Raw genomic sequence first — 15,205 nt, forward strand, 5'->3', positions numbered from 1 at the left:
CCTTATGTTGCAAAAAATAAAATGTCAGATTATGACATGGAAAATTCATTAAAATCAGCATTAGCAAATTCCCTTTAGCTTTTACTTTATTCAGTTTATTGTTTTTATGTTCTTTTACTTTCCTCATGTCAGACAATTAGTCTGCCACTATACTCCTCAAACTGTACACGTCTAGGGACACATAAATTACTATCCTTACAGATCATAACTTTATAAATAGCATGAAAATTTCCTTTACAGTTAGTAACACATCAAGGTATTTTATATATTCTTGTCACAACACTTTTTACCACTCTTTCCTCTTATTTGGACGTAGGGTCTCAGAATTTAGCTTTTGCTGGCCTGTAACTCATTATGTAGACCACGTTTGCCTCAAGCTCAGATTGGTCTGCCTCTGACTCCCAAGCATGAGCCACCTGGCTTCATTTCCTTTTAGATAGGACACCCTGTTCAATCTGCAAGGACCATTACATGTACGTGTCCTAAAACAGTTTTTTTTATAGTTAATAACAACATAACATTTTGAACAAATGCTTACAATTTTTTAAGTTATTTTTAATATTTTTCCCCAGTGCTGTGTCCTGAATTCAGCACACACTGGCCAAGCACACCACATCCTAGTTATATTCTGAACATCTACTTTATGTGTGTATGTGGTGCATGTGGGGGTGCCCAAAGAGAGAAGAAAGCACAAGAGCCGCTGGTGCCAGTTATAAGCCTTCTGAGAACTTAATTTTGGTCTTCTAGAAGAGCAGAAGTGCCATCTCTACAGCCCTCTTAAAATGCTACCCTCGTGTTTAGTGTATTAGTATGTACTTGCTGCAACCGTGAATATGGAGGATACTTTCGGTAACTAGTTATCTCCTACCACCATGAGGACTCCAGGCAACATTCAAGTCATCAGTTCTGGTTACAAGCCAGTTCCCTTACACATTAAGCCAATTCAGCAGCCTGACAAAATGCCTAAACTACACTTGGTTATCAATTTTCTCAATATCAAACAGATAGACTAAGTTTCCAGCACCTTTCAAATCCCTTTCATTCATTTATGCTTGCGTACTAGGCACTACATCAAACTGTGAATTAGAACACTGTTTTTCAGTGATCCAACAGAAACCCTGATTTAGGTCTACTAGGCTAAGAAAAAGCAAAGATCAGCTGGGGTATGGTGGTACGCACCGCTAGTTCCGACACTGAGAGAAAAAGGCCAGCCTAGTCTACATGAGACACGGTCTCAAGAACAAAACAAAATGAAACCCAAAATGTGTTTATTCTCATCTTTATGTTTTGGCACCAACTTTTGGCACTGTTTAACTTGCAAACATCTTCAGTTTGTAAACAATTACTATTGTGCATACTATAAACTCTTATCATTTAAAAAAATTCTGTGCCCATTTATAATATCAAAGGAGATCTTAAGAATATGGGATCACTATCAGTAATTTTAAAATAACTTTTTATTCCTTGAAAATTTCATAACACTTAATACTCACTTCCTACTCTTAACTTCCTCCTGCCCTCCCTTTGTGCTTTATTTAAATAACTCACCAAATCCAATTTGTACTGTCCATAGACTCAGACACAGGATTACTAATGATTTTAAAAAGCCTTCACTCTTTTTAAATTAATTTTACATTGTTAAGAATAAAAAAGACCAGTGCAACACTACTTGCCTCATAATAAAACCAAGTCAAAGCCAGGCAGTGGTGGCACATGCCTTTACCCTTTAATTCAAGAACTTAGAAGGCAGAAACAGGTAGATCTCTGAGATCAAGTCCAATCTGGTCTACAGGAATCCCAGGTGAACACCAAGCTCATTTGTTACACAGAGAAACCCTGCCATGAAGAAAACTAAAAAACAAGTCTCTTATTTGTTGTACCACCAGAAAAACTTTCCAAAATTGACCATGTACCAAAATCACTTGGAAGATTTTTGGTTTTCTATTGTTTTGATATAGGGTTTCTGTGTAGCCCTGGCTGTCCACCTGCCTGTCTCCCAGGCACTGGGAAGAGTAAGTATCTTTGTAACAGACACTGGGGCTGAGTGGTAGCGCAGCATGCCCTCTAATCCCAGCACTCACACTGGGCTCTATTTACTTTCACTTTATCTGTGTACAGTGCATTTATTTATGTTCAGTATGTTACCTCCATGTGACTTGTAATATGGGTGCAGGTGCACATATGCTGGTGAAGTCAGGATCAACACTGACATCACTGTCCTGATTGGTCCTTTATGGTCTCCAAGTGAACACCAAACTCTTTAATTTGGTTGGACTTAAGGATACAGGGAGCTCCAGAGATAAGAACCATCAAATAACCTGCAGTTCAAACCTCCAATGATTCAGTTAGTCCAAAAGCCAGGAATTATACACCTTAACTACTCTGACTGATGAGGGATGGGGTCTTGTAACTGCATTCTTAATCATGTTACGTCTATTTCTGGACATCTTTCCTGTTGCTGTATGCTATACCACAAAACCTGCAATTTCACATCAGAAATTATACATTTCCCATGGTATCTTTAATTTTTTTACAAGAAGTACCAGGAACTACATTATACAGGGAGTTTAGAGCGCACTTACCCCAATCTTTTCTTCTATGAGTTGCCGAGCATAGTCTATTTGCTGTGGAGTGCCCCGAATTGTAAATAACTTCATATTGGGATCCGCATTGGGTGGAGGATTTCTCTGAAGTTCTATTCTTGCACCAGACTGCTGGCTTATGCTTTTTATGGTTTCACCCCCTAAAAATCACACGACACTAAGTTCTCTTAAGTTCACAGAATGCAAAAACATGTTTAAAAAAATAAAATCAAACCCAAGGTATCTCTGGCTGTCCTGGAACTCACAGATCTGCCTGTTTCTGTTTCCTGAGTGCTAAGATTACAGGCACCACTCTGGCAGAAATACTAGAGGTATTGTGGGTTTTTTTTTTTAAATATTAAAACAACTATTTACTTTGGCCATTAAATAAAGTTTGGTAGCATTCCATTGGACAATGTTAGGATTTTCTACTTATTCTGTTCTTCTATCTATAACTCATACAAAATACACTAAAGTCTACTTAAATGTATACACACATCCTAATGTGGGTTAGAACAGAAAAGTATTTCAATAAACACCTCTTGTATAATAATAATAAAGGCCCCATCCGAATTAGGATCAAGATGTGTTCTCGTACTGATTCTTAGTCCTTTCCTACAAGCCGTTCCAACAGAAATCTAATTTTTAACACACATTAAGATCGTTCTTTAGTTGCCAGATATTAGATCCCTTTCGTACTAAAAAATGCATCCAAAAAATAAAAATAAGATCGGTATGTTTATAACAGAAGTGTCCAGAAAAATCAGTTATGTCAAACAAAGAATTTGAAATATATTGCCTTTTCCAATTATCAATCCAGTTTTCCCAGTTGGCACAATGAAATTAAATTCTTGTAGTCCACCAGGTGGTCCCATATTCCAGTTGCCTTGACCTCTACCTCGCCCTCGACCACCAGGTCCAGGTCCACCAGGATTACCAGCCTAAGAAAGGAGAAATGAAAACAAAACAAACAAACAAAAACACCAAACTCTATAATAAAACTATTAGGTTTATTTCCCCTCAACTTTATATTTCTCAGCAATGAAATTAAGAGATGATTTCAAAAACAACACAACCAAAATATTCAATTGAATAATAACTTCCACTTTTAAAATACACTGGGAGAAAAAACAGATGGCTCAGTTTGGAAAGCGACTTCCCTCAAAGCCCATTGCTCTGAGTTTGATTAGTTTCTAGGACCCATATAATGTAGAACTACCTTCAGAAAATCTTTCTTTGGCTTTCACGGGCACAAATGCCAAGGCATATATACCCATAGTAACAAAATTTCAGATGCACAGGGGTAAATAAAGTAGAGCATTTACACAATTAATTCCTCTACTCTTAAGATGTTTACCTTAAAGGAACCGAAATGTTTAGGCATTTTAACAGTATCAACAGATTCTGTTATATAACATGAAGGGTCACTTTTCATTGTGATATAAAAACTTTTTCAACGAAAGCAAACTGAAAATGTTAACTTCCTATCAAACCTGAACACTTCGTAGAAGGTCTGTGATAATTTCTGCAGCATGCTGACACCTGTCTGGAGGTCCTGTTATCTGTGCTATCCGATCAGGTGTTGTTCCATCGTCTACATAAAAATAACAATGAATTGTGACAAACTGATTATGAGTGTCAAGATTAACAGCTATCAATTCTTAGAACATTAAATAGATCTTAAGCTTACCTGGCTTAAACTGAATTCGAACCCCAGCATCATTTTGTATTTTTTTGATCATTTCTCCATTTCTTCCTATTACAATGCCGACAGCAAATCTTGGAATTGGGACCTTAAGCAAATAAGAGTATACTTAAAAAGACATTTCTCAATACCTTATTCTCCATGAAATCATAAAAGTACATAATGTCAGTCAGTAACAAGATAAAAATATGACAAGAAAAAAAATGTTATGACAAATGTACGTAACTCAAAACAGGAAAAACACTACTGCACTCACAGGATACAACCATTCCTGAGTCAGTATTCTTACTTACATCTATCCCTTCATTTCCTCCTATTCTTGAGCCATACTCATTCCGTACTTCTCTGAAACCACCTTGATCACGAATTAACTCTAATACCATTTCCTTGGCTTGCTAAAATAGAAAGTTTTCCATTTTAGAAATAAAATTCTGAAAATATTAATGCTTATTGCCCACTCCCTCAGCTTTTATATATAAATGACAAATTGAGGCTTACCTGAACTTTGTATGGGTCACCCGTAATCCTAAGAGGTTTATCAGCACCAGTGTTTTGAGGCCCATCTTGAATCATAACCATTTTAACACCAGCCCGCTCCTATTAAAATAATACAAGTTAATGAAAATAAAAAGTGCCTTTAAAAGACGCGACAATACTTTTTAACACTATAGTAATACCTGAAGTTGTTTAATAGTCTCTCCCCCTTTTCCAATAACTAGACCCGCCTTGCTGGCTGGAATCATGATCTCCTGAACTGCATTTCCAGGTCCATCGCCATGATGAAAGCCAGGGGCCGGTCTTCCCTTTTCAACAATCTGGTCCAGCAATCTTTTTGCTGATCTGTTAACAAATTAATCTTAATAAAAATGTGTAGCTTAACCAAACATCCCAAAATACCACATAAGAGTCTAGTGGTTTTATCCTTGGTCATGTATCAAGCATACACTAAATGTGTCATGCAGCAGGTGAATTTGGTAGCATTTCTGCGTTTCAGAGGCAGGAAGGAGCAAGCCAAGCCAAATGGAATGTGAAAGGGGTAGTAGTAATGTCAGTGTTTTTAAACCAAAGAAATAGAGTAACTTAAAAATACCCATCTACCATATCAAACACTTCTGATTTGCTAATTAGTGTATTTGTAGTCTATGATCCTTAGAAATGTCACCCCAATTGTTAGAATCAAAGTTCTACTGGTACTGAGTTCAAAAGAAGACAGAACACAAGCAGATGTAGGAAGTGTAGACCTCTTCTTTTAAGGCACTGTTAGGTAAAAACATGTCTATATGCTCTTAGAAATTACCAACAAAAGAAAATATAAAGAATGAAGTAAATAATGTTCAGTTATAGTACAACTTAAAAGTAGGAAGGAACAGTCTTAGGTAAACGAACACAAAAAGGTAGCATGTTTCAGAATACGATGAGGAATAATTTCTCACAGGGTCTAAGGGGTTATAGTGGCTTAAAACCATGAGCCACTATGTAACCTTTGGTCATGGCGTTTTGCCATAGCAACAAAAGACAGTGAGTCATGCTGGGCAAAGATAGGCATACCTTTAGGAGGCAGAGGCTGGTGGATTTCTGTGAGTTCAAGGCCAGCCTGGTCTAGAGTATGAGTTTCACGACACACAATCAGGGATATAAAATGAAACCCTGATGCAAGGAAAAAAAGAAAAAGGCTTTATAATTTTCAGTGTCTGTGCACATGTTCATGCAGGTGTGGAAGCAAAATTTTCAGACAGGGTCTCTGAATGGCTTTGAACCCATCAAATAGTGTAGGCTGCTGGGTGGTTGCCTACCAAGTCCTAAAAATCTGCCTGTTTCCAACTCCTGAGCAATGAGATCACAAACTCGTATTACCATACCAAGAACTTTTCGGTTCTGACACTTAGGATCAAACTCAGTTCTTCCTGCTTAGAAGGCAAGCACCTGAATCTCTGAGTTATCTCCATAGTCACTGGTTTTAACAATTTTCTGTTTCTTAGGTTCAGGTGAAAAACTCTATTCAAGAAAGGCATGAACTTTAAGGTGAAAATTTCAATGCAGCCAGTAGATGATGATGATGCAGAAGTAATGAAAACACAGTTTAGTCTTCAGATTGTTACTCTTATTAGACTTAACATTTTCAAACTTACTGAACAGATTCAGGCGTCCCAGTTAGCATACAAGACCTTTCTGGAAGGCCACCACTATCTACAATTAAATAAAAAAAGAAGAGTATATGTCAAAAATAGATTTAAAGTAGTACCAGATCTTTAGAAACTTAAACACTCAAGGTTTTCTAGCCACTCTCAAAACTTCAAGGGCTGGGCAAATGGGAGTGGGAAACAGTAACAAGAAATTCACATAGAAAAAGAAAAGAATGTTACCAGGAGCTATCTGTATTTTGCATCCAGATTCCTGCTGTATGCGTGAGATCTGTTCACCTCCTCTGCCAATTACTAGTTAAGGGGAAGGAAGGGAAAAAGTTATTTACTCTAATAAATTTAAAGTACGGCTTTTTTTTTTTTTAAATTAATGATACTTACTAAATCCAACCATTCCATCTGGAACTTTGTATTCTTCTGTCATTACAGATCTGCTAAAAATAACAAAAGTATATTTTAAAAGAAAAATAACATGCAACTATACATGAAGCGTAATCTAATAAATCCAATCTTAATAACTCCTAATAGCCCAAACTCAGGTTCTTAAATGAGACAGCATGTTTAAGTGAGTAGGATGGTGAACTGAACTGTCTGTGAAGAGTTCAGAATGGTGTTTAGAGAATGCCATTATCATTTATGTTACTCTGTTTCTTCTAAAATGGTTAATTTTGAGCTTTCCCATAATTATCAATTTTTTACTTAAAAAGAAAACAACCTTCCTATACCATTTCCCAATAGGATATAAATTATACACACAAAATGATGCGCATTTTCCCTATACACTAACTTGGCTACTTGTACATACAATTCAACTAAGACTTACAAAGTAATTAAAAAACAAGTTTTGACTATACCTTTGCTGCTGATGCATCGGAGGTAATTGTGCTCCAAAAGCTGTAGGAAATTTAAACAAAAGTTCTAAGTGCATGTTTACTTATTCACAAGCATACCAAGTACTCCAAACTTTTCTTGTACACACACTGAACAATTAAAAAAAAAAAAATCAGACTATTCAAAGAATCACTGATTAAAAGCCATGAAAAGGCCAAATAGATTAGCAATGGCATACAAAGCACTTTTCTTTCAAGTGGCACAGATTAAGAATTGGAGTAGATAAATTATTCCACACATTTCAGCAATTAATGTTTATATAAACATGGCCACAATAAAAAAAAGTTGTTTTAAAAAGAAAAAGATATACATTTGTAAGGAAATTCTCGCTAGACATTCTTAATATCCACCCCATTGGGTATAGCAAGGCAATCCTTAGTCCCAGCACAGGGATACACAGACAGGTGGATCTCTGTGAGGTAAAGACCAGTCAGGGATACACAGTTGAGATCTTGGCTCAAAACCAAAATTCCCCAAGCCAAAACCACCCATCCAAAAGTAGGAACAAAGGGTTGAAGAGATGGCTCAGGTGATAAAGAGCACATAATGCTCTTGTAGAGGACCAGGGTCAGTTCTCAGCACCCACAAAGTGGCTTGAAACTACATGTAGTTCCACCTTCAGGGAATTTCCACGCCATCTTCTGGTCTCTGTGGGCACCTGCATACAAGTGGTGCTCATAAACTCATAATAGATATGTATATATATACATATACACATAAAATAAATTTAAAAGCAGCAACAAAGCCTCAGCTTAAAATACTTACAGTCATTCTGGGGAGCAACTTTCTTAGCATCTGGTTGATCTGCAAAATTAAGTATCTTTTATTTTATTTTTGTCAATGAGAAGGAAAGCTTCCCTCGGGTCTTCCCCCACCCCCCAGCCAAACAAGAATACCAATCAATGTCTATTAAAATACCTGATACCACATGAACCAAAATTGCCACGATTCAACCTAGACTCTAAACTCTAGGAAACAAAACAAAACAAACCCACCAAACCTAATTCTTCCATTCTCTTGTGTTTAAGCAATGGAAAGAAACTTTAAATAGTCCAGAATGATACAACACAAATTATTTAGCTTCAATGCTGGCGAATACCATAAGCTAAAGGTATGCTAATGATGCTTCTTCCACTGTATGGACTGAAAATCAGGGAGAACTATATAAAAATCTGACATATTAGAATGTAAGTGTACCTGACAGTGATCATACAGCTATACCAAAAAGGAAAGCTCAAATAACAAGACAGTTTCTAAACTGTTCCATTATTCCCAAATGAAACATTTCACTACAAAAAACAAACCTTAACCTCAAAGCAACCACATGATTGCCTTTCTCAGATAAACAAAAGCATACATTAGAAAATAGACAGCCTAAAGCTCAAAGCACAATTATTCTCCCAATTTCAAGGCTTTTGTGTAGAAAAAATTCAGACACACAAACCAAGAGACAGTTGTGTCCACTTAAGAATCCACTGGTTTATTTCACGTTTACATACTAAACACAGGTAATAAATAAAAACTCCTGCCTTTAAAAGGAGAGGGCATTCCCTCCCAGTGTGTTGTACTGCTCGGATTTGTCCAAGAGCCATCTACACATAAAATAAAAAGAATACATTACACACAACATCTGAAGCATCATTAGCTCATTTTTTTTTTTTGCATTTTAGAAACCTCACTTGCAAATATAAATGTACTTAAAAGGAAACCATGTATTCCCAGAAAGGGCTATAAATACATTTCTATATGCTAGTAAGAATCTTTATAAAAGGGCAAAAATAGATTATGAAAATTTACTCACATATCAACACTAAAACAAAAACAGCATCTTTTAAAAAAGCACTATAAACCTGTTTTAATCCATGTTTAAAGTTAAACATGAAATTTAAAACAAAGCACCAAAAGAAATAATACAAAAGTGCAGAAAATTCAAACAAGCCTGAACCTTTAAAGTGAATTTTGAAGTAAATTAATGAAAGAGAATATCAGAGACTCCTCTGTAAATGAGAAAACTCAGAGTTTCCTAAACAAATATAATTTTGTTTTAGCATTAACAAGAAATCTGTGCAAACTCAAACTAAGCATAATCCTAAAACGGGAGAAAAATGAACTGTTTCTATTAGTTTTCTTATACTCAAATTATACCTACCTTTTCTAGGTCTGTCTTTACCCCCCTTCCTTCTGAGAAACACACATACAACACACAAGCAGTAGTATTTCAATAAATTATCTTAATAAACAAAACAAAAAATCTTAGCAAATGAATACTGTGGAAGATAATTATTATTTCTGGTTAAAACTTACCTCCATCTTCTAAGGGTCTCTTCTGTCCCCCATAACCGTAGTCATTTGAATTCAATGATGTACCAGCATCACCCCCAATTTTTGCTGCAATCTTAAAAAAACAAAAATCATCAGAAAGGACACTAACACTTTTATGTACTACTCAGCATTAAATTTCCTACAACAAAGATACACTATCCAAAAATTATGAGGCTGGAGAGATCGCTCAGAGGTTAAGAGAACTGTTTGTACTTCCAAGGGTCCCGAGTTCAATACTCATCAACCACATGGTGGCTCACAACCATCTATAATGAGGTCTGATGCCCTCTTCTGGCATGCAGGCAGAATACTATATAAATGATAAATATTTTAAAAATTATGAAGATTCACTTGTTTGAAAAAATTGAAACTACCAATACTTTAGGGAGCTACCAAATAGTAACGGTCTGGGATTAAGCTCACGATACACCCCTACTTAAAAAAAAAAAAACAAAAAACAAAAAAACAAAAAACAAAAAAAAAAACAACAAACGCAGAGAGGCATAGGAGAGGAGGGAGGGAGGAACTGGGAGGAGATAGAGGAGGGGGCTACAGCCATGATACAAAGTGAGTAAACTGTAATTAATGAAAAAAACAAAAACAAAATAATCACCAAAGTAATCAACAGAGAATCTCTTGGACAGAAACATTAAGCTTTGAGAAAAACCTGATTCTGTCTTCTCCATGTCACATTACATCTTTCAAAGGATACATATGGGCAGTCTGACAATGCTGTTTGGTAAGATAATTAGCAGTCAAATCATCTGTGGTTAGTTGAAACATGGCTACCCCAAATTAACAACTTCAGTGAAAATGGTACCGGGCACAAGAAATATGAATGAGCAGAAGAAAGCAAGCAACTTAAAGAAACTATATTCAACACACACCAAATATAATTGGATATGCTGAGTTAAAGCACACAATTTACATATTACTAGTGAGCATGTTCTTTAAGATACAATCAGGAAGACAGGCAGTGCATGCCTTTAATCCTGGCACTCAGGAGGAAGAGCCAGTGGAAGATCAATCAGTCTTGTCTACAAAGGGATTTCCACTACAGCCAGGACTACACGGAAAAATAGTCTCTAAAGAAATCACCACACACAGGAATTCACAGAGTTCTAGTCTTAAACTTAAAACAAAACAAAAACAATCAAACAAAAAACCCAGTTATTTTATATAAATTAAAAGTTGGGCAAATAACTCCTGCATTTAACCTGAAACCACGGTACAATAAACAGCTTTGTATCACAAGTTGGATACAACCAATGGAAATTTACTGTACTTTTGTATGAAAAAAGAAATATTGACAATTGACAAGGGCCAAACTTTTTAGTATGTTTTATACTCATTATCAAATAGTTTTGATAGACAAGAGTTCTTTCCATCACCTCTTCAGTGTGATTATGTTAAAAGCCAAAACCAAACTTCCATCGACTGAAATTTCTAAAAACAATGATGTGGAACTAACATTATTATCTCAGTTTATAACCAGAAAACTGAGGAAAGGTTAAGGATGTTCAAGGACTTGGGTCTTAACTCCACCATGGATCTTTGTTAAGTCACAGATCCTGTGTATTAACTATACCTTCCAGGGTTATTAGATTTTCCTCTTACCTACAAATGGAAGCTCCCCATCAGAGGCCCGCAAACACCCACACAAAACCTATGAAAAGGTATACAATTTAACTCTCTATGACTATAGTGGTGATCTAATCCCTAGCCACCCATTATTTCCCCAATTAAAAGCCTATTTCATCTGCGGGTATCTAACCTTCTTTCCTGAAAGTTTTCCTAATCACACTTGGAAACAAATATTTTCCACCCATTGATCTCAAAACATAGCATTTATTTACAGAAGTGAGTGAGCTGTCAGGGACGGACACACACTGATGTTAAAAGGGAAGTAAGTACTTAGCTGGAACTGGTGGCAGATGCCTGCAATCCCAGTACTTGGTGGTAGGGTGGCTGGCAGAAGAAGGAAGATCTGTGAGTTCAAGACCAGCCTGGTCTGTAAAACTTCAGGACAGCCAAGGCTACATATGGTAACCCTGTCTTGAAAAAACGAGGAGAGAGAAAGTACTAGAGAAGATGGCATCACTGAGGAAAATGGCTTAGGCTGTGACTACCTTCTACAGTTAGTTTTTAATAAATACTTCTGAGTTTACTGAAACTCCAAGAGCCATCCATAAGAAGATTCCATTCATGTAACAGTTCTATAACTATACAAAAGAAAAAAAATCAAAGTTGGTACTTGGTTCATTCAAAAGAGCAAACAAAATTTCAAAATACTGAAAACTGACAAAGACAACAGAACACTACCCAGCAGGTATTTCTCCAAAATTAATCTTAGAGATTTTCTCTGTAACTACAAAGATGAAAAGAAATAATCCTTGAAGAACAATGCCCATCACAAGCCCCCATGGGGTATGTGTGTGGGGGAATAATATGGTCTCATTCTATAGCCCAGGCTGGCTTTTCTAGTCCCAACTTGTCACTGGCTGCAGCTATGAACTCTATCAGTAACACATTTTTATTAAACATATACTAAGTGTGGGTAGTGTTTTTTATTTTAATCCACAGAAATAATTAAAGCTTTCCACTTAGATTTTTGCCCTTCTTTATGTATTTTTGTGCTTTCATACTTTAAGCAAAATCAAACCAAACCAGCATTTATGACCTCCTTCCCTGAGCTATCCTTAAAATTTTTGAAGAAGATTCTCAGAAGATAATTATCAGAAAATGTCTATTTTCTGAATCTCAGTCTGCACTTTCCATAGTAATTGAAGAGTGGAGGTGAAAATCTAGTGCTTTCTAGAACAGTGACTTTGTCAAATTTTCAAGTATTATGAGCCTTATTACATCTTCACAAATGGAAAACTACAGGTAACTTCTACATCTGCCTTACAGAATTGCTGTGAAAATTAAATGAACCAACTCAGGATATGGTAACACATACCATACTCTCATCAACGCATTACAATACGTAATTCAATCCCAAAGCAGGGTCCACAGCAACATTCAAAGTTTTGTTTTTGAAAATTCAACAATGTTTGTATTTATCCTCAAAAACAGCTACACTAAACTTACAAAATTTCAGCATTCAGGTGGCTGAAGCAGACAGATTCTCAAAAAGAATCCTGGAGGATAACAAGATAGCAGGAATCTCTATAGCTCCAGGACTCAACATATCCAGATTATATACTTTAAAAGAAAATCCTTTTTAAAACAAAATCTCAACTGGGCATGGTGGCACACACCTTTTATCCCAAAGGCAGAGAGGCAGGCCTGGTGTACACAGTAAGTTCTAGGACAACCAGAGCTACACAGTGAGACTTTTGTCACCTTAGCATTTTAACACATTAAAGATATCTGTTGATTTTAATTAACACTGTGTACCTAATACAAAGCATACTCGGAATGTCTAGAGATGTGATGGACACTATTAACTATAATAAATTAACTAATAAAAAACTATTAACTATAATAAACAATCGATGCTGCTAGTAACTAAAGCTTTTTTTTTTAATCTAGTTTTTCTCATGTCCCCACTGTTTTCCTTCTAGTCAATTCTATGCTCCAGTTTACTTAACTCTTGGGTTGTCATCTCACAAACTCCTGACCTTTGTACACGCTGCTGCTGCTTTTTGTTGGCCAAACTCTCACTTCCTTACAGCAATGTATGAACTTAGTCTGGAGTAAGGCATCTTTTTCCAGTATCCTATACAGTGCCTGCCTCAAAGCATTAACCTATCTGTTTATTGGTATTTAATTCCTTTATCAAATGTACACTTAAAAAATCTCCAAAGGAGTAGGTGAAGAACACCACTTAAGCACTAGGGAGGATTAGGCAGGATTAGGCCTGACTCTTCACCACTTTTTTTTCCTCAGAGGCTGAGGTAAAGACACTTATCTTTAAGTCTTTCTACTTATTATTTGACCAAAGGGGCCTACATGGTAGAAGAATCAACTCAAGTTGCCCTCTGACTTCTATATACACACCATGTCGTTCACTGAGCCCCTCTCCATTAATAAAACTAAGTAATTACTATAATATATAATTTTATAATATGCAAATTGATATGTAAATAAAATATCATGTAATGATATATAATAATTATTATTTTGGCTTTTCGAGAGACAAGTAACCCTGGCTGTCCTGGAACTCTGATCTGCTTGCCCCTGATTCCCCAGCGCTGAGATTAAGGACCTGTGCCACCACCACCTTAAATATTTTTTTCCAGTATGCTAGTTAAATAATAGACTAGTAATCTTCCAACACGTGGCTGGCTATCACGGTAGATTTGATAAACCTTGACTGACTCATTAACCTTTCAGTTCTGACCAAAATAATAATAATCAGGGGATAAAGTTCTAATAGTCAAAATTGGCTTTAATAACCATTCGTTCGACGTTCAATACTAGTATAAAATGTTTAACTCCTACAAGAGAGTGCCATAAGATTTATTCTAGCTTACATACAAATCCCGCGATCCTTTTTTGAGACAAGGTCTCTCTTGGTCTTCCTGACTGGCCTCAAACTCAGGAGATCTGCCTGCCTCTGCCTCTAGAATTCTGGGACTAAAGTCGAGCACCATCACACCTGGCAAGGCAACATTAATACATTCTTAAGCTACAAAGAAATCAAGAGTCCACCTGAGGACATTAACGCTCAGATTAAGAAAAATCATCAAATACAAGCACTTTTTTATTTTGCCAATCCCGATCATCTGGGAAAGCGCTTGCCTTCGGGGCAACAGTACGTTCCTACGTAACACAAAGAAGTTGTAGGTTTCGACTTGGGAGAGGCAGATTCAAACTGAAAGCTCGGATAGAACGCGCCTGAGGCCATTTTGAGGTTGAGGAAAGGATTGGTGGAATGACAAATCCCGCCCCGGTCTCCCTTGTAAACGGGAAGGTGAACGTTACTTTAATTACAGTGAGGGACGAGAGCTCGGCGCAGCGGGAAACAGTGGAGACCGCTAAGCCAGGCCCTCGCCTGCCCTGGTCGTGACCCAACCTGCCACACTAGTTGGGGCAACACTCACTTTGAGAAAAGGAAATAGAGCCGAGGGAAACGGGGTTCAGCGTACTTCGTGGACAGGCCGTGGGCGGAAGTGGAAGCCCTGCGGCCACGTTTGGGGAGCGCGCGTGGGACGGGGGCTTCAGCCCAGACCGTAACCTCGGGCCGGGCCTCGAGGCCGGGACCCCCGTGACAAAACGCCGTCTCCTCCGGACGCAGCCCGGAAGGCGAGCTCGGCGAGGCCTACCCCGCCGGCGGCTCTCGGGAAGCGGCCGCGCGGTCCACGCTTACCTGCCGGGCTCTCTGCAGGGCATCTTTGAAAGCATCGTTAACTCCGCCGCCGCCGCCGCCACCGCCAGCTGAGCCAGACGAGGGCGGGGGCACTGTTGAGTAGTCGGCCATGCCCACGCTACAGCAGCCGCTCCCGAACCCTCGCGAAGGTCCTCTCTCAGCTAACTGCTAAGAAAGAAAGAAGATGGCGGCCGTCTAGGCTCTATCACATTCTTGTGCGACCATCGTGCCGTAAAGGGGCGGAGACTGG

General features: G+C 37.6%; 1 protein-coding gene across 20 annotated transcripts in view; it reads right to left on the bottom strand.

The window, feature by feature from the left end:
- Fubp1 (far upstream element binding protein 1) overlaps positions 1-15,198 on the bottom strand; it is a 29,320-nt gene extending 14,122 nt beyond the window's left edge. For 9 of the 20 annotated variants that reach the window (XR_009594645.1, XR_009594642.1, XR_009594643.1 and 6 more), the window contains exons 1-15: positions 14,956-15,198; positions 9,624-9,714; positions 8,849-8,911; positions 8,085-8,123; positions 7,283-7,322; positions 6,810-6,862; positions 6,651-6,722; positions 6,417-6,474; positions 4,965-5,127; positions 4,786-4,884; positions 4,581-4,682; positions 4,273-4,375; positions 4,076-4,176; positions 3,382-3,523; positions 2,583-2,743 (exon numbers count right to left, since the gene is read on the bottom strand). Coding sequence is in view for 15 of the 20 variants with exons in the window: in XM_060392494.1 (XP_060248477.1) it covers positions 2,583-2,743; positions 3,382-3,523; positions 4,076-4,176; positions 4,273-4,375; positions 4,581-4,682; positions 4,786-4,884; positions 4,965-5,127; positions 6,417-6,474; positions 6,651-6,722; positions 6,810-6,862; positions 7,283-7,322; positions 8,085-8,123; positions 8,849-8,911; positions 9,624-9,714; positions 14,956-15,066 (1,398 nt within the window). In the remaining 5 variants the exon portion in view is untranslated. The remainder of the gene's footprint in view (positions 1-2,582; positions 2,744-3,381; positions 3,524-4,075; positions 4,177-4,272; positions 4,376-4,580; positions 4,683-4,785; positions 4,885-4,964; positions 5,128-6,416; positions 6,475-6,650; positions 6,723-6,809; positions 6,863-7,282; positions 7,323-8,084; positions 8,124-8,848; positions 8,912-9,623; positions 9,715-14,955) is intronic. The other 11 variants (XM_060392497.1, XM_060392495.1, XM_021649618.2 and 8 more) reach the window with 4 other exon arrangements.
- Positions 15,199-15,205: the final 7 nt, after the last annotated feature.

The sequence above is a fragment of the Meriones unguiculatus genome, chromosome 10, assembly GCF_030254825.1.
Source record: "Meriones unguiculatus strain TT.TT164.6M chromosome 10, Bangor_MerUng_6.1, whole genome shotgun sequence".
Lineage (NCBI taxonomy): Eukaryota > Metazoa > Chordata > Mammalia > Rodentia > Muridae > Meriones > Meriones unguiculatus.